The 24,327-nt window shown below is 44.2% G+C and overlaps 1 protein-coding gene across 3 annotated transcripts in view; it reads left to right on the forward strand.

The window, feature by feature from the left end:
• sipa1l3 (signal-induced proliferation-associated 1 like 3) overlaps positions 1–24,327 on the forward strand; it is an 84,922-nt gene that overhangs the window by 56,961 nt on the left and 3,634 nt on the right. For 2 of the 3 annotated variants that reach the window (XM_034097796.2, XM_034097795.2), the window contains exons 3-23: positions 392–1,115; positions 1,793–2,774; positions 5,352–5,482; positions 7,593–7,781; positions 8,316–8,490; positions 9,410–9,513; positions 11,046–11,203; positions 11,884–12,466; positions 13,164–13,262; positions 13,378–13,553; positions 17,020–17,271; positions 17,813–17,986; positions 18,585–18,709; positions 19,304–19,419; positions 19,504–19,946; positions 21,268–21,492; positions 21,769–21,931; positions 22,342–22,516; positions 22,734–22,910; positions 23,464–23,590; positions 24,173–24,254. In XM_034097796.2, coding sequence (XP_033953687.1) covers positions 630–1,115; positions 1,793–2,774; positions 5,352–5,482; positions 7,593–7,781; positions 8,316–8,490; positions 9,410–9,513; positions 11,046–11,203; positions 11,884–12,466; positions 13,164–13,262; positions 13,378–13,553; positions 17,020–17,271; positions 17,813–17,986; positions 18,585–18,709; positions 19,304–19,419; positions 19,504–19,946; positions 21,268–21,492; positions 21,769–21,931; positions 22,342–22,516; positions 22,734–22,910; positions 23,464–23,590; positions 24,173–24,254 — 5,142 coding nt within the window. In that variant the 5' untranslated portion in view covers positions 392–629. The remainder of the gene's footprint in view (positions 1–391; positions 1,116–1,792; positions 2,775–5,351; positions 5,483–7,592; positions 7,782–8,315; positions 8,491–9,409; positions 9,514–11,045; positions 11,204–11,883; positions 12,467–13,163; positions 13,263–13,377; positions 13,554–17,019; positions 17,272–17,812; positions 17,987–18,584; positions 18,710–19,303; positions 19,420–19,503; positions 19,947–21,267; positions 21,493–21,768; positions 21,932–22,341; positions 22,517–22,733; positions 22,911–23,463; positions 23,591–24,172; positions 24,255–24,327) is intronic. The other variant, XM_034097797.2, reaches the window with a different exon arrangement.

A 24,327-nucleotide genomic window follows, 5' to 3' on the forward strand; every position in this document is an offset into this window, starting at 1 on the left:
ATTATATTAGCTGGAGTGTTTCAGTGGTTTTAATCTGCAGCCTAGCGGCCTCAGCCTTCATGTCATCTGGGTATATGAGTGTTTGTGTGTGAGCGCACGTGCACTCCAGTGCACAGGGTGTGTGATAATAATATCCCTTGTCAGCCTCCTGAAGATTAGCCTCAGAGGAAGAAATCCTCTGTCATATCCCCTCACCTTATTCTCTCTCTCTCTCTCCCTCCCTCTCCCTGTCTTATCAGTCTCACATTGTTTTACAGTTGAGTGACTCGCTCTCTTCTAAATTCAGCATTCAGCCTGTGGAGAAAAATGTGGGTCACATAATCTCTGTTTCAAACGATGCAAATTGTTTCTAAGCAGATTTATTGTAATACTTTTTCGCTTTTCTTTTCAGATCTGCATCAGACGGAAAACAGTAGAAGACGACGAGTGTTCCTGACTCAAACTGGTCCTCCATGGACTAGTGAAGTGACTCCCACCGTGCCGGTTGAAAGCAATGTTTTTTGGAGCTGGAGGCCGTAGCACCATCAGCCGAGTGTGTGTGGGGCCACCCCTCTCCCTCTTTCCCTGCACACCTCCTACCATGGGATGCCAACCCCCTGCATCTCTGCCCTGAGCTCTCCTGGGGCGCCATGAACAGCTACAGAGACAGAGGGGTGACCTGCACCTCCTCCGACCTCCTGGATGATGGAGGAGGAGGAGGTTTTATGCAGCACACTCCCTTTCGTCACACCCCCAATGGCCACCCGGCACTTGGCCCCTGCGACCCGGCCATGTTGCCGCGCATCTCTGTGCCCAAAATGGGTGTTCGGGCACGGATTGCAGAATGGCCGCCACGCCGTGCACATTCCAGGGAGTCGCTACTTGAAAACGGGCAAATTAGCAACCTTCACTACGGAGACGACTGCTCCACTCTTTACTCTTCAGGTTTGTCGTCTGACATGGGGCTGGTGCGGGGAGGAGTCGCCAGGCTACCACGGAGACGGTCTAAGGACGTCGAGTTCAGAGGTGGAGGGTTCAGTGTTGAAAGAAATCCACATTATAGCCTGAGAGTGTTCCCTCCACTGAGACAGCGCTCCAACAGCGAAGTGACGCTGAGCGAACAGGACGAAAATGAGGTGAGTGTTGGAGCTCCAGCCGCTCGATTCACACCACAGTGACCTGGCATGCTGCTCTATTCACAGCATGACAAGGAGCTGCTTTGACCCACAGTGAGAAACCACACACTGTACTGACTGTCATGCTGCACTTCTCTGCAATTAGTTTGCGTGGTGTCACAAAGAACTTAACAAGAAGTAACAAGATTATTATGCGTAATCATAATCCAGAATGCAACTCCACCTCATGGGCAGAAATAATGATAAAAGAACAAGAGGTATGTTGTACCTAACCATTAGAGGGGCATAGTTAATGTGTGGTTCACTACTTTCCTCTGTTTTATTCTTCTGTTCTCTGTGGTGATGTACATACCAGATTATCTCACAGCTAGCTTCAATGGCAGTTCATGGCCCAGTTAACTGCTTTTAAATCCATGCTAAATATACATATTTGCTATTATAAAAACCTGTGATTATTTTTTTTCAAACCATCGAGCAGGCATCGTGTAAAAGCACCCTCAGTGTTGTTTTGAATCCAATGATATGTCACCGTAGATTTAGGGGGATGTTAACAATAACCCTAATCGAAATTTGTATAGATATTGCAATTATATCTTGGATTCTGTTGGCCAGGATAATTCGTAGTAAAATCTGATATAGTGATGGCACTAAAACTTCCTACCTTTTTTTCTTTTTAGGTGGAGGTCCGTGGCGGTGGCGGGATGGGGAGCATGTTCAGAGAGTACGGCAGCACCTCCTCCATCGACATCCAGGGCATCCCTGAGCAGAGTTTCTTCGACATGCTGACTCAGTTCCACCAGGAGAGGCCCGACCAGCGCAGCTCTGCACCCGTACGACTCGGAGAGCTGCTGGGAGCTCCAGAGTCGCAACCAAGCGCACCCCTCCCCTCCGCTCCCTCACCTGGTCCCACAGGTGGGGAGGACAGAGGGACAGGAAGGAAGGACGGAGCTGAGAGAGTGAGGAAGAAGAGCGGGGGCACAGAGTCGTCGCTGGGCACCTCCTCTTTGTTCAGGAAACTTCGGAGCTCAAGTCGAGGTGAGCTGGACGGAGGGAAGGGAGAGACTAATGAGGACGGGGGAGGCCGGGCTTCTTCTGACCCCTCCTACAAACCGTGGGTGTGCCCCAAGACTTTTGTCCACTTTGACGCTCAGAGCATCCTGTTTGACTTCCACGAGGCGGCGGCTCAGCGGGGTTACGCCGCCCAGAGGAGGAACACCGCCACGGGGGCCTCAGCTGCATCAGTGTCCCTGTCCGTCTCCAAGTCCTCGGGGCAGAGCGTGAACGAGCCGGTTTACTCCAGCATAGAGGATCTGACCCTGAGCCTGGACCCCGGCTCCATGACCCCCTCCCTGGGCATGGACCCCCTGGATGGGCCTCCAGGTGCCCACAGCTCGAGCCACCTGCTCCTTTGCTGCCCCCACTTCCTCAACGAGACCGGGGGCCACGGGGAGCGCAACATCAGCTTCTTGAGCTCCTCAGCAGAGCGGGACAGAGGAGGAGACGGGGGGAGGGGCTGGCTGAGGAGGAGCAACGCCAGCTTGTCGGTGCTCGAGGTGCCTATTGAACAGCAGGTGACCAGGCTGGACAGACTGAAACTGTACGGCATCGAGCATGTAGACCTGGGGGCCCGCTACTACAGAGACTACTTCCATGGGAAAGGTAACACTGATAAACATCATCTATAAGGCAAATAATAGCAATTCATATTCATTGATTGTTGATGCAAGCTCATCACAAGAATCAAAATCCCTGTAAAACTGATTATACATGGTTATGGTTTGCAGTATTTCAACATACATTTTGTTTAACTGTGCTAGCTGTTATACACGTGTTATTTTATTAGAAGTAAATAATAATAGGAATTAACAGCATTCATTCTCAACTAGGACAAGTTCATTTTCATTACACCTTTCCAAAGAAAGCAACTCAACTCTTTTCCTAAAACATAAAAAGCCATTAGGACAAGTAGTATAAATCAATCCCATGCAACGAGTAACCTAGTGATGAATGAGCCATCTGGACGTTTCCTTGGGCTCTGAGATGATGAAGATTTTCACTATTTTCAGAAATGTTATACACTAAATTATTAGTTAAATAAACAAAATAAATACAAAATATATACCAGCAATTTATAGAGACCTGGGAGCTCTGTGTATTAGTCATTGGCAGCTTGAATCTTAATGAAAGATTATCGCCAGGGTTATTTTAGTGCCTCTGCTGTGTATAAATCCCGTTTTCTACTCTGATTTGTGTCCCTCATTTCTATTGGACTGTTGGAATTAGACAGTGCAGAGGTTGTTTCTCGGCGTCATTCCCCACATCTCCTCCTGCAGCTGTTAATATCCAGCTGGGCCTGAGTGAGCAGAGGAGCGTGGGCCAACCTGGCAACGCTCCCAGAATTGATTACACATGTACCTGCAACTGGACTGTTGATGATACCTCACCTGCTGCCTCTCTTCACGTTCTCTGGCATTTCACCTGGTCGGCTTTGTTTTACAGTGTCAGAAGTAACACCTAACTTCCAGAGAGGAAAGGTGTGTGTGTGATGTGTGCCCAATTCTTTGTACGGCCGCTTGTTTGTGGGCACTGCTTGTCAACATCACCTTTTCAGACGCTGCGGATGGAACTTCCTCTTGGCAAGCATTATCTGCTGCACCCTAATTAGTGACAGATGCTGTGAGGAGCACATGTGTGCAAGCAAGCGTGTGTGAGACAGGCCTGCAGCCACACAGATAAAGGTTATCATTCCAAAAATATGTTCATCTGCTGACTCGGTTCATACTAAGCTGTCCCCACAACGTGTGTGTGTGTGTGTGTGTGTGTGTGTGTGTGTGTGTGTGTGTGTGTGTGTGTGTGTGTGTGTGTGTGTGTGTGTGTGTGTGTGTGTGTGTGTGTGTGTGTGTGTGTGTGTGTGTGTGTGTGTGTGTGTGTGTATGTGTGTGTGTGTGTGTGTGTGTGTGTGTGTGTGTGTGTGTGTGTGTGTGTGTGTGTGTGTGTGTGTGTGTGTGTGTGTGTGTGTGTGTGTGTGTGTGTGTGTGTGTGTGTGTGTGTGTGTGTGTGTGTGTGTGTGTGTTTTTTTTCTGTGCTGTGTCAGCAAGCCTCATCAAAAAGCTGACATTTCCACCACAGGACATGGCATGAGAGCTAAGCAGGCCTGAGTCTCCGAACGTGTACTGGTTCATTCCAGTAAGACGGGGGATAGAGGAGGAATACTTGTCAAGCTAGATGTCTCCCAGAGTGTCTGCAGTATTTGCCTTTCGACTCCCACACTGCCTGCGGCGTTGGCATGTCCCCGGGTTAGCTTTGGAGCTTTAGAGGAGGACATGCAAGATGCTCGCGAAGTGCGCCGATAGCTTTGTTTCAGCCTCTTAATGAATAAATATGTTATGTGCCAACACGGGAAACACGCCACAGAATGTTAATTGGCGACTTATGACACTGGTTTCTTTAGAGCCTTATTGTTGAATACACATTTTAATTGTATTTCATTAACGTTAAGCTCCTGCACATCTACATCAGAAACATTTCCAGCATTTCTATAACCACACACCATTTAATCTTCACCTTTCTTAAGTAGCAATTATCATTTCTCCTGGTAACTAGAATGGATTGTTCAATTACATGGGTATTGATTACTAGATGTCATTGTCTAAGTCCTGTCCTGCTACACACACCCTCTGATGTTTCCTGCCAACCTCTCTCTCTTGAACTCTTATTTTTTCTATCTCTTTAAGGTCAAGTGCTCTTAAATATTTAAATCATATGTTTTTGTAAAGCTGTTTTTTAAGCACCATGTAAATATTTTTAGAAGAACCATTGTTTTAGATTAAAACAATGGTTTTGTGGATGATTAATTTTTGGTCTCTAAATGTCAGAAAATAGTAAACAAATAAAAACTAAATTGTTTCCCAAAGACCGAGTTGATGATCAGCCGCTAGATAATCTATTTCAACTATGTAATCAAAATATTAGTTTATCATGGATAGTTTATCATTGGAGAATGTGGATATGTTTATCAAGTGTTTCACCCATTCATTGGTTCATAAAAAAATGTATGCTATTTTTGGTTGACATATTTAATTATTTTGTTTTGTTAAACATACGGTCTAAAACCCTTTCAGTTTACTGTTTTCAAAGAGTGATAAAACCAGTAAATATTCACATTTAGAAGCTAAAACATGTACATTTTGGTATTTTTGCAAAAGTTGCTTACCATCTCTCCTTGTCCTTCACCAGAGCATTCAAACTACTTTGGGGCAGACGATAAGATGGGCGCCGTGGCTGTGAGCATCCGCAGGGAGAAATTGGATGACACCAAAGACCTGAAAGACCAGTACCAGTACCGCATCATCGTCAGAACCAGCGAGGTATGAAGATCTGCATGTGTTTGTTTTGAAGATTTCAGAGTGATGAGACATTGATGAGTCAGTATGAGTGTGCACACTCGAGTTAATTACCTACTTTCATTTACCTCCCTTTGTGTTCCTACCTGTAGCTCTCCCTACCCTCTCTGCCCTTGTTTTAACCTCCCCCTTCACCCCCGCTCTCGGCTCTGCCAGTGGAAAATTCCACCTGCCCAGTCTCAGTGCAGCAAAGCCAAACCAAACACCGGCTGCTGTGGCTAAAGAGTTTGGCTGCATTGAGAACACACTGCATCTTTTCTATTTTTGATGGCTCAAATACTCATAATGTATTAAGTTAGAGGCTCGTGATCATCGAGCATGAACTAAGAATCTCACTCAAAAATGTCTGAAGGCTATAAACGAATCTTTATTTACTTCACTCTTACTCCCAGATCACCAAGTCTTGATTCAGCTCTTTTGGGGTTGATTTGTGGAATCAATATGCCATATTTCATTATTACTACTGACGGAACATAACTAGGCAAAAATGGTTGCCTCTACTTCCTGGTATAATGTACAGGGTGCCCTTAAAAACATGTAAGTTCTCTGGTTTCCTCCTATTAACATTTGTTGCCATTTATTTAAACCAAAACGACTTATCGACGCATCCAAATAGATACTCAACTGATATGCAATGAAAATATTCTATAGTTGCTGCCCCTAGTGTAATCAATTACTTTTTTTCTCTGTTCTTGTTATGGATGGCATTAGAGGGATCTGTTTTAATATTTAGTTTGCCTTTTATAAATGATAAACACCTGTGTAGCAAAGTCCCTCAAACACACAGCAAAGTTAGCTTCTGGTTCATGTCGTGGTCTTCCTCTGGCTCTGTGTTGTTGTAGCTGGATTACATGGCTGCCTGGCCTCATCACCTTAGCTCTCGCACAACAATGGAGCTTCTCCGCCACCTAAGTACACAGAGCAAAGCTAACAGACCCAGCCAGCTCACCAGCGCCTACTGTTCCCACACAGAGGAAAAAGGAGATTGATTGCAGACTTTATTCTCTTTATTCTCTGTACCCGCAGCTGCTCTCAAATATCCTTTCCCCCAAGTCTGTCATTCAATTCTGTGCAGCAGTGCTGACGCAGAAAGGTGGATAGACTTCCTCTTTCTGACTCCATCACACATTTATACACGCAGCCCGCTCAGCGGTCACTCACCTTCTGTCGCTCAGAAGCCGACGAGCTGAAACGAAAGCTCCATAACTTTAGACGCACGTCAATCAGGTTTTATTTCTCTGCGGCACTCTTGTGTGTGTGTGTGTGTGTGTGTGTGTGTGTGTGTGTGTGTGTGTGTGTGTGTGTGTGTGTGTGTGTGTGTGTGTGTGTGTGTGTGTGTGTGTGTGTGTGTGTGTGTGTGTGTGTGTGTGTGTGTGTGTGTGTGTGTGTGTGTGTGTGTGTGTGTGTGTGTGTGTGTGTGTGTGTGTGTGTGTGTGTGTGTGTGTGTGTGTGTGTGTGTGTGTGTGTGTGTGTGTGTGTGTGTGTGTGTGAATATGTCTCGGACAGAGACAAAGAGTGTAGCTTCAAGGCAGCAGACAACTATTATCTGATGGACCCTCTTCAGTCTACCTCAGGCTGCTTATCATCCACCTCTGCATTTTAGGCGTTGTTCTGTAGCTGAGCCTGACCTCTGACCCCCTATCTTTGTTTCAATAACATTTCTACAAATGTTCTCCTGTGTCTTTCTTGTGTTTCTATTTGTCCACGCTTTTTCAGTCCTACCTGTTGTTATTTATTCTCTTTTTTACCCTACCTATGTTGTGTTTTAGAAGTAGAACACAGAAAACATAGCTGGTCATAATTGACACAAAATGTATAATAATAGTAGAAAATACAAGAAGCCTGTTTACCCATACCAACAAAGAAAACAAAAAAGAAATATAAATGAATAAATAAATTATGTTAAAAAAAGTATGCTACCAAGCAAAATATTTATACTTAAAAAACGATTGAAGAATAAAGTGGAAAAAGTGTCGTTAATAAGTAAGTGGGTCAGCATGCATTCTGTTCCTAAGACAGGAAAGAGGTAAATAGTAAAGGCAAATGTATTTTTATTTTCTCTCCTTTCATTCAGCTTGTAACCCTGCGAGGCTCCATTTTAGAGGATTCGGTGGCGACAACGGGGAAGCACGGCACAGTGCGGGGTCTGTCGCTCAAGGAGGTGCTGGAGCAGGTGGTCCCGGAGCTCAACATCTCCTGTCTGAGGCTGGCGCTCAGCACACCCAAAGTCACCGAGCAGCTCCTTAAACTGGACGAACAGGGGGTGGGTTATGTGTCTGTACTTGCCACTGATTGCTAAGCTTGTGTGATAAAACTTGAAGGTTGAAACTGCTTTCATTAAACAAACACGAAGTCAGGCTGGCGTAAATGACAGCATAAGGAAAACATATGACACACTTAATATGTGCTCAGATAAGTTGTATAACAGGGTCTGAAATCTGTATAACTGATTAAGCGTTAGTGCAAAGTATGAAATCAGCAGCAAAAGCTGAGTGGAGCAGGGCGTAATATGTTTGAGCATGACTGTGTAACCCTAAAAGCTTTAATGTTTAACCATGCTATCTCACCTTTTCTATAATGGAGGCTGAAGTGCAAGGTGGAGGTATTTCTGCCCGGCCATCAGCTTGTTTTTATTTGTAAGGGTGTAAACGATAAAGTGGTACTCAGTGTTCTAGTGTATCCATAAATAAATCGTATGTACTTTGACATTAAGTTGCCTTAGAAGCATGTCAGGTGTTCACACTGCAGCGGTCCAGCTGTTTGTTTGTGTGATGGTAATAGTATCTCCTTCCTGTAGTTGAGTCAGAAGCACAAGGTGGGTGTTCTGCTGTGCCGAGCGGGCCAGAGCACAGAGGAGGAGATGTACAACAACGAGGAGGCGTCGCCCGCCTTCTCTGCCTTCCTGGAGCTGCTGGGGGAGCAGGTGCTCCTCAAAGACTTCAGCAAATACGCAGCACAGCTCGACACAAAGAGTGAGTCTGCATGAGAGCCGTTCATGCTCTACGTCCCATACATTAGGTGTTTTCATTCCCATGTTGGTCATTAGACACCGGAGATGTTTTAAAGAAAAGGGCAATCTGTCAATCTTACTTTCTCACTTTACAAAAGGAAATAAAAATGTAAAAAATTAACATATGTTGCCATAAGCATTTTTAAGAAAATAATTAAGAAAGTAAAAAAGTGGCGTAATTGAATTAACTGCAGCAGCACAAGGTTAAAGATATACACCATGTTAAGTTCACGTTAATTGATTTCATCTCATAGATCATCTCTTAGATCATTTGTATATTTTAAGTTGATAATGAAACAACATGAACAAGCCCATTTTCTATCCCCTCTTTTTTTTTACTTTCATCCATGTAGTAACAGCAAAGTGCTTAAGATAAGACATTTGAGCAAATACATGATAGACATATGAATGTCTCATCATACTGTGTATAGCTTGTTTACTGTCAAGCATTATAATATAGGCAGCTACATTCTCTACCAATGTATGAGGAGATTCACTAAAGAGAAGCAATAAACATATTTTCCCAAAGAGAACAGAGGCCCCAAGTTGTTGTTCTTCCACAGAGAGACCTTTTCTCTCACAAGCATTGTGGTTCATTGTAACCACAGAAAGAACACTCCTTTTATGTCTGAATAAAGCCGCATGGAACATTTCCAAAGTCGACACCAATAGTAGAGATTCCATTATTTTTATAAGATGTAAGAAGCCAGCAACGTTATTTCTTTTATGTCTTCTATGCAAGTGTCCTGATCCCAGTTTAATTACAATGCCAGTCTTTGAAATCTTTTGATCCCTAGAAAAACATCTGTTTGAACCATAAAGTGTTTGGACTCATCTGTAGTATGATGTCTGACATGAAACATGAACATTTCTTTCCCCAGCGGACTCTACGGGCACCCACTCGCTGTACACCACCTACCAAGGCTACGAGGTCATGTTCCACGTGTCCACCATGCTGCCCTACATGCCCAACAACCCACAGCAGGTAAGAGCTTTGGTTGTCTCTCAGGCCATGCTTTGATGCGTACAGCTCGGAAATTAAAGCACCACTTTTCTTTTCAACCGGTGACTGTCCATGGTTGTTCGTTACAGCCTCTTCTGTCGTAATCCAACAGCAAGAATTCATAAAGTGGAAACTTGTGACTTGTGTCACCATCTTCATTTAGAGTCTCTTTCTCCCTCTTTCATTAAGCCTCTCCCGTTTTTATAGTTTTTGTTCTTTTCTGTCCTCTCGTAAGCGCTGGCTTTTATATTTTGGCCTCTCTCACTCTGCCTCTCGTTCTTTAACGGGATCCGAACAGGGTGGGGTTCAGTAGTGAAGAGTTTTTATGTTCTCCCTCTTTTCTTTTCACTTCTTTAAATAAAGCTGCTTTCATAAGTGTTCTCCTGGGTGCTTTTCAGCCTGGACTATGTCAGTGACCTGTGTGTAACATAACATTTGCGTGTGGCTATCTTTTATAATTTGCATGAGTGTTTGCGTGAGAGGCTCACACGGGTAGAAACATGTGTTCAGACAGGCCTTGTGAGGATTACTGTACAATGTGTCCGTGGTGAAGGCTATGGGGAAGTTAAAATGCCTTTTTATATTTTGATATACTTTATTAATCTATCGTTTCCTAACCTGATCTATTGTTTCCTATAACCATTTCCATCATCCAGTTGAACATCTTGTACATTTTGAGTAAACGAGTAATGTGAGGGTTCTACATTTTGAATGAATTCGATTAAAGGTGTTTGAACAGTTCACATTACTTCCAACTCTTAAACCAGAAAGTGCAGTTTTATACATGGCACAATATCTCCATCCAGAGGTTGGGGGGCTGCAGCAGAGAGGAGTTTTACTTTATCAGATGAGCCTGTAGGTGGCAGCATCTGATATTAAAATGACTTGCAGTAGATAAACGGAGGCGTAAGGGTTGAATTAAGAATATAAATACTGTGGCTTTTTAAATTCACGAGAGGGAAAGAAGAGCGCAAGCACAGCCTGCACACTCATCTTGTATGTGATGAAATGTTCAGCTAATACCATTTGACTAACTGTATTCCGAATTGATGCTGGAATAGAAAAACAAATGCATTCTAGCAATAACAGTTCATGTTTGTAACGACATTGACCACAGCTTCCAGTCTCAGTATGAGTGATGGATGCTCCTGTGGCACCATGCTGCAGAATGTGTGTATTTGAGGCCAAATGGTGGGCAGGATTACATAATTGGTATTTTCACACTTCCCTCTGCTGATGAGGAGAGGATTGGCAAGCATAGCTCCACAGACACAGCCTGCACTCCGTGCCTCTTACACGAACACAGATAGATGGACAAGCTAACACAGACACAAATAGCCCACACAGAATCCGAATAACAAATTACATAAAGCGCTGTTGTTGGTGTTGAGCGTCTTAATCTCTCATTTCCCTTGTCAGACTCTATCGTTGAATGAGTCGCTTGTGTCAATGTCAGTCATGTTAGCTCATTTCATTAATTAGTACTTTTTTGTCTCTCTTCTCTTCTTCCTTAGCTCCTGAGGAAGAGGCACATAGGAAACGACATTGTCACCATAATCTTCCAGGAGCCAGGAGCGTTGCCTTTCACCCCGCAGAACATCCGCTCCCACTTCCAGCACGTCTTTGTGATTGTCCGTGTGCACAACCCCTGCTCTGAAAGCACCTGTTACAGGTAAATGTTGTCAACAGAACCAGCACGTGTTTATATTCTGGATGTTACAATTAGTACAATAAAGGATTAGTTGCTAAACTGAAAACTATTTGCTGTTAAAGTTATAGTTAAGGGCGGATTTCAGTCTCCTAATCATGGAGGGTTTTTGTGTTTTTTTGTGTTTTTATATCATATCAAAAATAATTTATGTGGGTTTTGGGTCTGACAAAACAATAATACTAATAATAATAAACTTTCATGCTTGACACAGCCCAAAGTGCTTTACAGAGTATGACAGAAAATGACAATAATAAATGAGGAAAATAATTAAAAACAAGGTGTAAACAAACAAAGAGTTATACCACTGAACCATAAAACAAACATGAACAGTGATACTACTAAAACATTACAATTGCCTCAAACTATAAGCCAAATTAAAAAGATAGGCCTTTAATTTAATTAAAACAATTCCAATTGAGGTTGCTGTTCTAAGATCAAGACCATTAAAGACATTATCTGGCACTTTGAGAAACTGTCATGGACATTTTTCTCTATTTCTAGCATTTATAGACCAAACTATTAAAGGGCGTGTTAATGAATAATAAAAACAATCTTTAGTTTTAGCCCTAGTTCATATTCGGGTATACATCTTCAAAATGACAGTTTGTCACAATTCAAACCTGTGTCCCTTTTCCCTTCAGTGCTGCTGTGACGAGAATGAAAGACGTGCCTCCCTTCGGCCCCCCCATCCCCAGCGGCGTCACCTTCCGCGATCCAGAAACCTTTCGTAACTTCCTTCTAGCCAAAGTTATCAATGCAGAAACCGCAGCGCACAAGTCGGACAAGTTCCACACCATGGCGACCCGAACGCGGCAGGAGTACCTGAGAGACCTGGCGGAGAACTACGTCAGCAGCACGCCGCTCGACACCGCCGGCAAGCTAAACAACCTCATCTCCCTCGCATCTAAGAAACGTGAGCGCTCCAAGGCGAGAGAGGGGGCGGAGCTAGGGGCCGCAGGGGCCATCGCCTGGAGGGTTCACGCTCAGGACTTCAGCGGGGGGGGGACGGAGCTGCCCTGTGCCCTCGGTCTGTCGGCTGAATACGTCCTCCTGACAGACTGCTCCACTAAAGAGGTGGTGTTTAACTGTTTCTGTGCGGACGTCATCGGCTGGAGTCCGGAGCGGCTGACGCTGAAGATCTTCTACGGGCGAGGAGACCACATCGCCGTGCGCGTGCCGGAGGGGTTTGCACAGGACATCCGGGAGGTGGTGCAGAGGTTAAAGGTGAGAAAACGTATTTGTTGGTTAAGACATATAGCTTTTGTTGAGTTGGGACTGTAGTTTGTGCTAAACAAACAAAGTTATGTTTATATTTTATCATCCAGAAACACTGTGTTCCATGGAGGCCTAAAGTTTAGAAGTTTAGTTTAGAATTCATTTGCATCCTTAAAAAATGTCCTCATTTCTTGACCTATGCTTGTGAATTAAGGCACAGTAAACATCCTTTGTTTGGTAACCTTAAATTAAGGGTAATTTAAAGGCAATTTAAATAATCAGGACTCAAATGTTGTCCCCACAGCACAAAAAGCACCATTATTATTTTCTATCAAGTATCTGATTGTGTTAATATGTGATTCTTTACAGTTTTGAACATTGGTGAAAATAGTTTTTCTTTGAAAACACTCCTAAGCATCCTGGAAATTCAGGATTATTAACAAAATCCACTGTGAAAGTAATTACTAGAAATAGGCAGGGTTGCTTGTCATCTTCAAAAGTATAATACAGTCCTAATAGATTACTCATAGATGAACTCGCTTTTTAATGACGTTGTAATTACGTTCTCTAGCTGATATTGTGAAAATCCTTCTAAGATGTAATTTTATGATGTTTCCTTTGGAACACTTGGAGACATACTGTAAGGACATGATCATTCTGTAAATCTAATATTTATTTATTCTAATTCTGTCCTGTCCCTGGCCAGTCGTTGACGGTGGGATGTGAGACGGTGGATATGACTCTGAGAAGAAACGGACTGGGACAGCTGGGCTTCCATGTGCGGCTGGACGGCACTGTGGCTGAGGTACGGCCAGATGACCACCACACAAGATCTTGAATTTTCACTTACAAAGAATCTTGGCTTTTCATAATGTGCCTGTTTTGCCTTGACCTTGTTGTTGGTGTTTTATCTGCTGCAGGTGGAGGAGTATGGCTTTGCGTGGCAGGCGGGGCTGAGGCAGGGAAGTCGCTTGGTGGAGATCTGCAAGGTGGCCGCGGTGACGCTGACTCACGAGCAGATGATCGACCTGCTGAGGACCTCGGTCACGGTCAAAGTCGTCATCATTCCTCCGTACGAAGAGGGGGGGCCTCGCAGGTGTGTAGAAATATCTTTGAAGATGAACTAATGAGGTTTTTAAAAAGCTCTGGTGAATACAGATGTTAAGGCTGTAGGCTGCAGCAGAGTGTTAGAGTGTTAGAGTGTTAGAGTGTTAGAGTGTTAGAGAGTGTTAGAGAGAGAGAGAGAGAGAGAGAGAGAGAGAGAAAGAGAGAGAGAAAACACACAAAAGCATGGCAGAGGCCAGACTTCAATGCTCAGAGAGGATTTTGTGTGGGAGTGTGTGAAAAGAGGAAGCGAGCGAACAGAGAGAAGGAACGATGTGTGGTTTGAGAGGAAAAAGGCGGAATGAAGCATTTAGAGAAGAAAGAAAGAAGCGTTTTAATTTTATGGGAATTATCAAAAAATCTGCCTTTCTTTGTTTCCCCATCCTTTATATCCTCGACTCGCTCAGCTTACTATCGCCTCACTTCCCCTCCTCCCACCATCTATTTCTTTCCCCTGCCGTCATGCTTTTCCAACCTTTCATCTACACACACGGCCTTGACAAAGACAGAATAACGAGGCCTATGAGACGCTGATGTGGTGCTACATGACGGTAATGTAGGTGAAGAAAGTGTGTGTGTGTGTGTGTGTGTGTGTGTGTGTGTGTGTGTGTGTGTGTGTGTGTGTGTGTGTGTGTGTGTGTGTGTGTGTGTGTGTGTGTGTGTGTGTGTGTGTGTGTGTGTGTGTGTGTGTGTGTGTGTGTGTGTGTGTGTGTGTGTGTGTGTGTGTGTGTGTGTGTGTGTGTGTGTGTGTGTGGTCATTGTGTGTGTGTGTGTGTGTGTGGTCATTGTGTGTGTGATTGCACAGTGGTTAGTATCTTTAATGTTGGAGGCAGTTTAATTACACCAAGTAAAATCCCTTTGACACACACACACACTCACATATATACACACTCTCTCTCAAGTAGCAGCTGATAATTAGAGTCTTGCATTTCCCCCCCCCCCCTCTCTCTCTTTCTCTCTTGGACTCGTTTGCCAATGTGTGCCAGGCAAGCAGATTGCATGAGATTAAGGCCTGGAATCTGCAGGAGAAAAAAAAAGGAAACCTCAAAAATACATAAATATATAACTGAGTGGAAGTGATTAATTAAAAATGAATGCACTGAGCGAGTGAAAGGGGGAGAGAGAGGCAGGCTTTATTGAGCTGGAGAGGCAGAGGAGCGCTCGCTGAGGAGCGAGGTGGGTGGAGGAGAGAAAGAAAGCGGAGTTGGAAGTGTTTTTCCTTTTACGCTCTGACTCGCCGCCGTGCTCATGCAAGACGGAGGGGTACAGAGGGGGAAAGGCGTGATGTTGTAGTGTTCGACCACGTGTGCAGCTGTCGCCTCCGCTGCTGTGATGGAAGACATTTGTAGGCTTTGCTCTCGCTAAGGTTTGTGCTACTGATATGTTACTGTATGGATATGTAATGGTAGTATTTCTTGATTGATCAAAGCCTCCTGACCACGTGTTGTGTTCATGGATATTGATTAGGGTATTGTTTTTGGTACTGCCATTATTCTTTGTTCTCTACTACTATTGTTATTTTCTACAGATGTATAGGTGTCTGTTCTTTTATCTCCCTACAGTTTATGTTTAATGTTTGACAGTCTTGTTACAGAGCAGATGGATGGTTTATTGTGTCCAGGCTCTACCATTAATCTAGGCTGCACACTAAAGAAAATATATCTTCTTAATTCTGCTGGTATCTATTTAGCTAGTTTGGGTGTTTTTGTATCTGTTAGTCTCAGCAACACAATTGAGGTGAATTAAATCGAAATTATTGATTTATTATAATTATAGCCTAGAAAAAGTGTTATTTTGTGTATTTTTACTTATCCTTAAAAAAAAATACATATTTCAAACTGTTTCACAATGTACAATTTATTTGGAAATATCTTCTGGTAAAGAAAATGCTGTTTACAATTTGTTGCTGTTATTTGGCTTATAGCTAGCCACTAGCGACACTTGACAGAACGCACCTGTATCTCTTAACTCATACACGTTAATATAATTAAACAGGTAATAATTATTTAAAAAATACTGCTGTGCAATTGTCATGATTTGCGTTTTAGCAAGGCCAGATTAGAAAGAAAAAAACTATTTTTTGCACCAGGCTGTAAAGTGGAGCATTTTAGCATGATCGTGTTGGAGCCAGCCTCAAGGGGCCATTTCCGGAACTGCAGTTGATGGCGCTTCGCCGCTTCATTAAAACAAGCAAATGAAATGCAAAACTATGAAAGAATCAAGACCTTTTTTGTAAAGAAAGCAAAAGCCTGAAGAACAAAGACATTCATACTGGATAGGACAACAACAAGTATTCCTAGTTCAGCCTTAAAGGTGGGGTAGGTAAGTTTGAGAAACCGGCTCCAAATCGCTAGAATTTGAAAATACACAACCGGAGAAAATCTGCCACTTCCTTATAGAGCCCCTCCTCCAACACACACGAACGCGCACATGACCAATGAGGGCACGAGATAAGTTTGTGCCCCGATGGAAGGCTGACAGGCAGGTAGGCCATCCAGTCCGTTTAGCCGGGCCGGCTAAACGGACTGGTCGTGCTTTTTACAGTATTACGGCTTCCACAGATGAAATGTTTTAATGGATTTTTAGTCAAAGCACTTAAGATACTCATTGCTATCGGGATGTTAAGAGCATTCCATGGAATATAACAAAAAGTGTATCTCGAGCCGGTTTCTGAAACGTACCTACCCCACCTTTAAAGGTGGGGTAGGTAAGTTTGAGAAACCGAGAGGCAAACAAAATCCATAAAAAAATGTCATCTGTAGAAGCCGTAATACTGTAAAAAATACAACCAGTCCGTTTAGCCGGCCCGGCTAAACGGACTGGATGGCCTACCTGCCTGTCAGCCTTCCATCCGGGCACAAACTTATCTCGTGCCCTCATTAGTCATGAGCGCGTTCGTGTGTGTTGGAGGAGGGGCTCTGTAAGGAAGTGGCAGATTTTCTCCGGTTGTGTATTTTCAAATTCTAGCGATCTCGAGCCGGTTTCTCAAACTTACCTACCCCACCTTTAAGCAAAAATGTTTTAGACTAAAAAATAATTTTTTTTTTTGTTTGTTTCTTATTACAGTAAAGGAATATATTTTAGCCATTGGTCAAAATAATTGTAATATAGACAGTTCCTTGGACTCAAATTTCAAAATTGCAATAAATATTATAAAATAAAATTTGGCACATGGCTGCCCTTCTCTCTCTCCTCCCCTTTTCCCCCCTTCTCTTGGCCTCATCTTAAATACATCCTCTATGCATATTTGATGCCTTATGCCCGCTTGTCAGTTGCTGTGTGAATGAAATAATGATGAGTAAAACATATTTGGTTGGGTCTGGCTGGAGTCCACAGAGTTGATTAATAAAGCTGCAGAAAGGATGCTGCTGCTTTTTACTGAGCTGATCCAAATCATGGTGGAAAGGTGAGGATGTTTGAGTGTCAGGCTTCTGATCCCTTGTGGTGTGTCTCCTCAGGGGCTGCACAGAGGAGTATGAGATGAAGACCATGGAGCAGAAGCCAGAACCTGAGCCTCTGGCAGCCGGCTACAGACCCTCCCCTCGCCCCACGTGGCGATGGGACAGCCCCCCCATTCCTCCAGGGCTCCACAGTGCCCCCAACCAGCAGCGCTGGGCCCCCATGGGCCCTCCACCTCCTCCACTGCCCCGCTCACACAAGACCCTGATGCCTGTTCCCTACAGGGAGCCCCAGCACCTAAACTCTAAGAGGTGAGACTCAGAATGACGGTGCACAATATATGTAGTATCATTAGATTACTTAAAAGACCCAATTGGGTTATTTTGTATTTGCTGTGAAATCCTTTTGGGGGCAATGTGATAAAGGAGAAAGGCAGAAAATCTGTTGAAAGAGATTAGGGACTTGGTGTGGCAGCATCAATATCTTTAATTAATTTATCTGGGTTATCTGGTAATGATAATTGATAGTAACCTGATGTACTCTAACACATATGTATATTAAAAGGAGCAAAACGGTTTGCTGATTTTTATTAAAACAGGTTTGTAACGTAACTTGGGTGATCCTCTAAAACTAAATATTTAAGAATTTAAACTCTGCTTAGTTAAGGTGTTGTCCACTTTGATTGACAGGCAGGTGGCTTGCCGCTAGCTGTCTGCTCTGTAGCATTTTATAACTCAATCTAGCAAAATAGCTTCTTGTGTTCTAGTATCATCCTCCCCTCTCTGTGATCTCTCTGTTGTTCTGTTGGTTACCGTCTCCCCCTCTCTCTCCCCCCCTCTCTCTCTCCTGCAGGCCAGTGAGCTACCCAGAGAACCACTACAGCCTGTCTCCTGCAGGGATGCTGCCCTACAGGAACCCCTCAGCCAGCTTCTCCTCGCCCTCCTCCGGCCTGGTCGGCTTCTCCTCGATGGGGCCGCCTGGAATCACACCGGGCCCCTTCGTACGCTACAAACCCTCCCCCGACAGGTGTGTGTGTGTGTGTGTGTGTGTGTGTGTGTGTGTGTGTGTGTGTGTGTGTGTGTGTGTGGCCTTTTGTTTTCAGACCTCCCTGCCTTTACTCCTGTAATCTTGACTAAACATGTCCGATATTACTCATTACAACAGTTTTGTGTGCTTTGGGGCGGATTATCTGTGTTCATGAGATGAGGCAGAGTACTGTGTTCAGATCTGCAGTTAGACGTGTACGAACACACTGTCTCCCTGAGGAAGGATCTGTTGTGTGGGCGGCTCTTCCTCAATGTGTGGAGGCTGGTAACATCTCACCCAACCGGAGAAATGTGTTTTATTCAACTGCCATCAGGATGCAAAACAGAAACTGAAATTCAAATCCAAGCTCTCCATTTTAAGGGCTTTCTTAAGAGAATAATTGTAGTGTGTTTTTAGTTTCAGTTAGGAACATATTTCCTTCCGTCTGTGTGCGTGCGTAGAGTCAGGACATAAAACTACTGCATGTATACATCTAATTAACTCACATTTTTCAGTAGTTGCATGTAAATCCTATTAGTATTTATGTGTTTATTAATCAAATGCCCTCCCTCCTCTTATGATCCTATATGATGTGTAGATATGGAGCAGGACAACGCCCCCTGCTGCCGTATGAGCCTCACCTCAGTGTGGACGTCACCTCCAGCGGAGAGTCTTCCTCAGGCTTCACCAGTCAGGAGAGCACTATGGAGCGCTGCAAAACAGGTACGCCACCAAAGACTAACAGCAGACAGGAAAGCTGACTAGCTGGTTGACATAGTGAAGAAGATATTTTTTAGGAGTTGGTAGAGACCAAAAACTGAGCTAAAAGAGATTGAATCATTTTAGACTTGCATTCATCAGGTGGCCAAAACAAGACTACTAATCACTGATAAAGTTGCTCCAAATTTGCTGGCAACTGTTGGCTGTGGCCAAGAAATGTAAACACAGGTTGTAAGTTAATCATACTTAACTTTAACTACATTTATTGTGCGTTTTATCTTTGCAAATGAATTACACTCACTTGTATGTGGGATGGTGACATGGTGACAATAGAAAGTAAAAGCAAATGTACTTAAGAGGTGTTGGATTATTTGTATACACTATATCAAAGTGCATTACCAAGATATCAGTATTCAATTGTTTAAATATTATTGTTATCAGTACACAGAGTAGATAACCAAGTAGAGATGATGGTGTGATTGGGTGTGTTGGTGGTCAGTGTTTAAATGTGCTATAAGTATTTAATCCTCTTATCCAACCATGGCGGTTCAGTGTCATTTGCTTTAATCCTCTGAGTGTCTGTGTGTTTCTGTCTAGAGCCCCTCTGGCACATCCCAGCGTCGACGTCTCGGGGGCCGGGTGGTGGAGGGGGGCAGAGGAGACCGACCAGACAGGATGTCCCGGGGAAGGACTCTCCAAACAGAAACTCCAAGGTCAGACTCGTCACCTCCCGCTCTCATTTCTTCTCTCCTTGCCTGCCTGAGTGTCTCTGAATGTTTCTCTCTTGTCCTCTACAGGGCGAGACTCAGTACTCGAGCCACTCCAGCAGCAACACTCTGTCCAGCAACGCCTCCAGCGGACACAGCGACGAGCGCTGGTTCGACGGAGGACCTGCAGGTGAACGGGTTCCTGGGGGTTGCCTTGGCGACCCAACAGAACCTGACCCAGACCATCTCAACAAGGGGGGGTCCAACGACAGCGGCATCGACGCCTCGACCCATTACAACAACACTCGCCTCGTAAACATGCCCAACAGCCACAAGCCCCTGCAGTGCTTCGGGACGTACGGGGGGGGGCAGGAGCTGTCGGTGGGGAGGAGTAGCGGCAGCAGCGGGGAGGGGAGGAGGCGGGAGTCGTCTCCCATCATACCAGCTGCAGCCAATCAGAACAAAGGGTACCGGACCAGGACGTTCCCGCCTCCTGGATCCAGCGCTGAAAAAATGGATGCTTTCAAACCCAGGTGAGACGCCGACTCTGATGTGATGCATCTTTTATGGCATTTTTCTAACATGATACCTTAACCTTTAATGCTGTTCATCTCAATTGAGAGTGTGAGTATTAAGCTTTAAGAATTAAATGAATGAAGCAGCCATTATGTGCCACCACAATAGTACGACGACTCTATCTTTAAAGGGTACATTAAGGATGTCAAGCAGCTTAAACCTGGAGGAACATACAGCTGCATCATGTGATCCCTTCTGCTCTTCCTTCCCCCAACATTATAACTGCATGCAGACATAAGACACACATGCGTTCAAAGGCTTCGTCCTCTCTGTGTTGGATTAAAACCCTCTGTGTTTAAAGCCTCAGTACAACCGACTCTGATGCTGCAGTCTGTGCCTGGGATGTTTTGAAACATCAACAAAATATAGATATTAAGTAAAAACAGAAGGACACTGATGATTCATCGCAGGTATTGTGAATAATTTTACAGATGGTGTTGATGTTTTGTTTTGGTCAGAAGGCTTTCTAAATGATGAATAATTCAGTTGGGTAATTTAGCAGTTTGTTTTTTTTAAATGTTGGTTGTGTGTTTTTAAATGGTGAAGGATTGGTTTGATGGATAAAAGACACGTCTGGTCGCTTGATGGATGATGGAAGTTCCTAACTCTTCTGATGTTTTCCTCAGCTGTTACCGGTCAGTAGCTGTGTGATGCTGTTGTTAAGCAGACAGTGCTACCTCAACTTTAATTGCACACTCTGTCTTTATTGCCGGATCAATAAAGAGGGGGAAAGGACGATGCTACGAGAATTAATTATGCTTATGGGGAAAGGCAGAAGAGAGCAGAAAAGTAAAACTTAATATCGTTTTTTTCATCCTTTTTTAAATGATATGTGTATGTCAGCCTTACACACCAGAGGATCACATGATTGTTACAAAGGTCTTTATAAAGGAAGAGTTTAGGTCTTGGGATCGAGAGTTGAATGAGGAGATCAACATGGTCAGCTGAGCTTAGCATTAAGACTGGAAACAGGGAAACGCGTACCTTGTAAAATGCAGTTATATCTTCTGTGAAGAAAATGTTTTTCCCTGCACAATCATTTCTGTGATCTGATTATCTTATTTTAAATTGAAAATGTTCTTTAAATAAAAATGCTTCATCACTTCATAAAAAACTGAAAAGGCTTTCCCTCTAGTACTACACTTGGTGCGCATGTCAAATCCTTTGTGTCCTCTCACTTCCTATTTAGCACTTGTCTCATCTATTTCAAAAAGAGAGAGAGCAGTTAGTTGTTGATTGTGATGCATTAACCCGGTGTACACCTGTGTGTCCTCTCAGGGCCCACACACCGCAGGGTTACAAGACTCCGACAGCTGAGAAAGCCCGGCCCGTCCGCGCTGCTACGACGACACCAACTTCCTCTCATCTAAGCTCCATCCCTCTGTCCAGCTCCGCTCCAAAGGCTTTTTATGGAAAGAGCAGACAAAGCGCCTGGCTGAACGACTACAACGGCTCCTCGCCCTCAAACATCACCACGACGACCAACTCTGACAGCAGCAAGAAGTAAGTTAGTTAGTAACTGAGAGCTTCAAAAGAGAACCTTTCCCTCTTCTGTTAAAGGGACTGTACCGAAAAGCTTCACAATGTAAATAATGATATTGACTACAAATTCTAATTCAACATTTGATCATACCAGATGATGGTATTGAGTGTCTTCAGTGCTAATTGAGCCTAAAACCAGCTACTGAAACATTGACCTGTTAACGGTTAGATGTTGGGAGAAGATACCCTTTGTGTTTTTGGTGCTCATGTCTCTTGTCTCGTGTCTCGTGTCTTCAGGCAGGTGGACACCAACTCAAAGAACGTGTTTGGACAGCCTCGGCTCCGAGCCTCGCTGAGGGACCTGCGTTCTCCACGACGGACGTACAAAAGCACCATCGAAGACGACCTGAAGAAACTGATCATCATGGACAACGTGGGGGAGACGCCCCAAAGAGACCCAGTGAGGAACACACCAACACCTCACAGTTAGATCAATTATATCGTCCACAAAGTACAAATTCCCCCATCAATATGAGTTTACAAATAAGTAAAAACATTGGGAGGGCTTGAAGTTGAATCATGCCATTATATACAGTCCAACAGGCTTATGACACAAAGTACTAATGTGCAAATTAAGCAACTTGTGGGATGTTGTGTCGCCCTGTATGATTAACTTTGTATTTAATAGATATGCACTATGGACAAATACATTATTGTAGACTTATGGGAGTCTCAAGCGCCCTCCTGAGGGAAGCAGTTCAAATTGAAATGTGACATAGTTATATGCATATATTTGATGTGATCTGTAAGCGCACGTTACTTTGATGAGCTTGCACACGCTCTGATCTCCGTCACTTTTCCTCCTTTCAGTCTCCCAGACGAACTCTGCAGCGCACCTTTTCAGACGAGTCTCTGTGCAGCGGGCGCAGAGAGGCGAGCTTCGCCAACTCTGAGAACCCGACAACGCCTAACGACGTCCTGTTCACGTGCACGCTGCCCACGCGCAAACACGCCGTCTCTAACGTCCACGTGCAGAGCAAGAAGGGTGAGTTTAAACAGAGTGGACAAAACCTACTCTGCTGTGTTGAGTATAAGCTGCCAAGTTTCATTCTGCGGCGATACAAGGAGCTTAATAGTGAAAACAATCCTATTATGATTGTTATGTACACTTTATTTGTTGCTAACATAAGCTCCACTACCTTTCAGTATGTCCTTGTTTCATGAGGAGGTTATTTGACTCACTGCAGCTGTTCTCCCCTCAGTGCCTCTGTCTGCCTCGGAGCTGTCTCTCACTGAAGTCAGAGACAAAGTGCCCCCCCTGAGGAGGCTGGACCCCGGGCTGATGCCTCTCCCTGACACAGCCTGCGGCCTCGAGTGGTCCAGCCTGGTTAACGCTGCTAAGGTGTACGAAGGTGAGGCAGCAGACACCTCAAGACTAGGTTTGTTCAACTCACAAAAGCATCCATTCACATCACACACAAACTGTAATATGCACAACAAAACATTACACATGCAGAGAAATCATGGAAATCAGAAATGTCAAAAAGAATCATTAAAACCTGTATGTACAATTCATGTATGGTTTTATTGCTGATTTAAACAAATCAAAATCTCCACAAATTATTAATGCTCAGTTGTAAAAAAATGTTTAAGAAGCATAAAACTCACTGTTGGACGTGGGACATTGGATTTTGTCTTCTGTCACATGACACTCCTGGGAAAGAAAGAGATGTCAGTACGATGGTCTTAACCTTGTAGACGATCTCTCTCTCTCCGTCCCAGCCACTGTTTGTTTCTGTCTCTCTCTCCTGTCCCTGGTGTGCTCTGCATTCACAAAGCTCTGACAAACACACTAAACTCAAGCCAACACTCGATCCTAAACCTCACCTGCTGCCAGGAGCTGTGATTGTGTCTTGTACCCCGAGGGAAACCTGGGGGAAAACGCCTCTTCAATGCAGCTTTTTACAAAGTGTGGTTCTATGTCTGTTGCAGCACAAAGAGCAGTTTCCCTCTTCTCACTGACGGAGCCGCAGGGTGGGGGTCCGGACATGAGACCCGTCGTCAGTCCAGTCCAGTTTCAGACTCCTCAGACTCCACGGACCACGCCGACCTTCAGCGGGTAACTGAACCTCACTTTGTTGTAGATACGAGCAGCCAGAGAACTGTGTGTCTCTGCTGCCACCTGGTGGTAATCTACTGTCAGGCTTTGAGCTGAATCCCCAGCTTGTTGACTCCTCTGTATTTCACTAGAGTAAACACTTTGTGTGTGTGTGTGTGTGTGTGTGTGTGTGTGTGTGTGTGTGTGTGTGTGTGTGTGTGTGTGTGTGTGTGTGTGTGTGTGTGTGTGTGTGTGTGTGTGTGTGTGTGTGTGTGTGTGTGTGTGTGTGTGTGTGTGTGTGTGTGTGTGTGTGTGTGTGTGTGTGTGTGTGTGTGTGTGTGTGTGTGTGTGTGTGTGTGTGTGTGTGTGTGTGTGTGTGTGTGTGTGTGTGTGTGTGTGTGTGTGTGTGTGTGTGTGTGTGTGTGTGTGTCCTACCATTGAGCAGCACTTAGTATAAGAGCTACAGTTCAAACAGACTTACACAAGAGTGAATGCACATTCAGAAACACCTGAAAAACCTGTCCTCCTACATTACGTCTGCACACTGTTTTTATTCTTAGTGTGTGCCGTTGCTTAGTCATCTGTTCTGTGCTTTGTTTACAGTGACGAGGTGCCCAACGATCTGTCCGGGCGGCTCTACAACCTGGAAGTGATGTTAAAGCAGCTGAACAATGATCTGGAAAGAGTGAGAATCTTCTTTTCACATTTTTGCTTTATTAAAGAGTTGGAAGAAGAAAATAATGTATTAGTTTGTCTGT

Source organism: Pseudochaenichthys georgianus, chromosome 13 (assembly GCF_902827115.2).
Source record: "Pseudochaenichthys georgianus chromosome 13, fPseGeo1.2, whole genome shotgun sequence".
NCBI lineage: Eukaryota > Metazoa > Chordata > Actinopteri > Perciformes > Channichthyidae > Pseudochaenichthys > Pseudochaenichthys georgianus.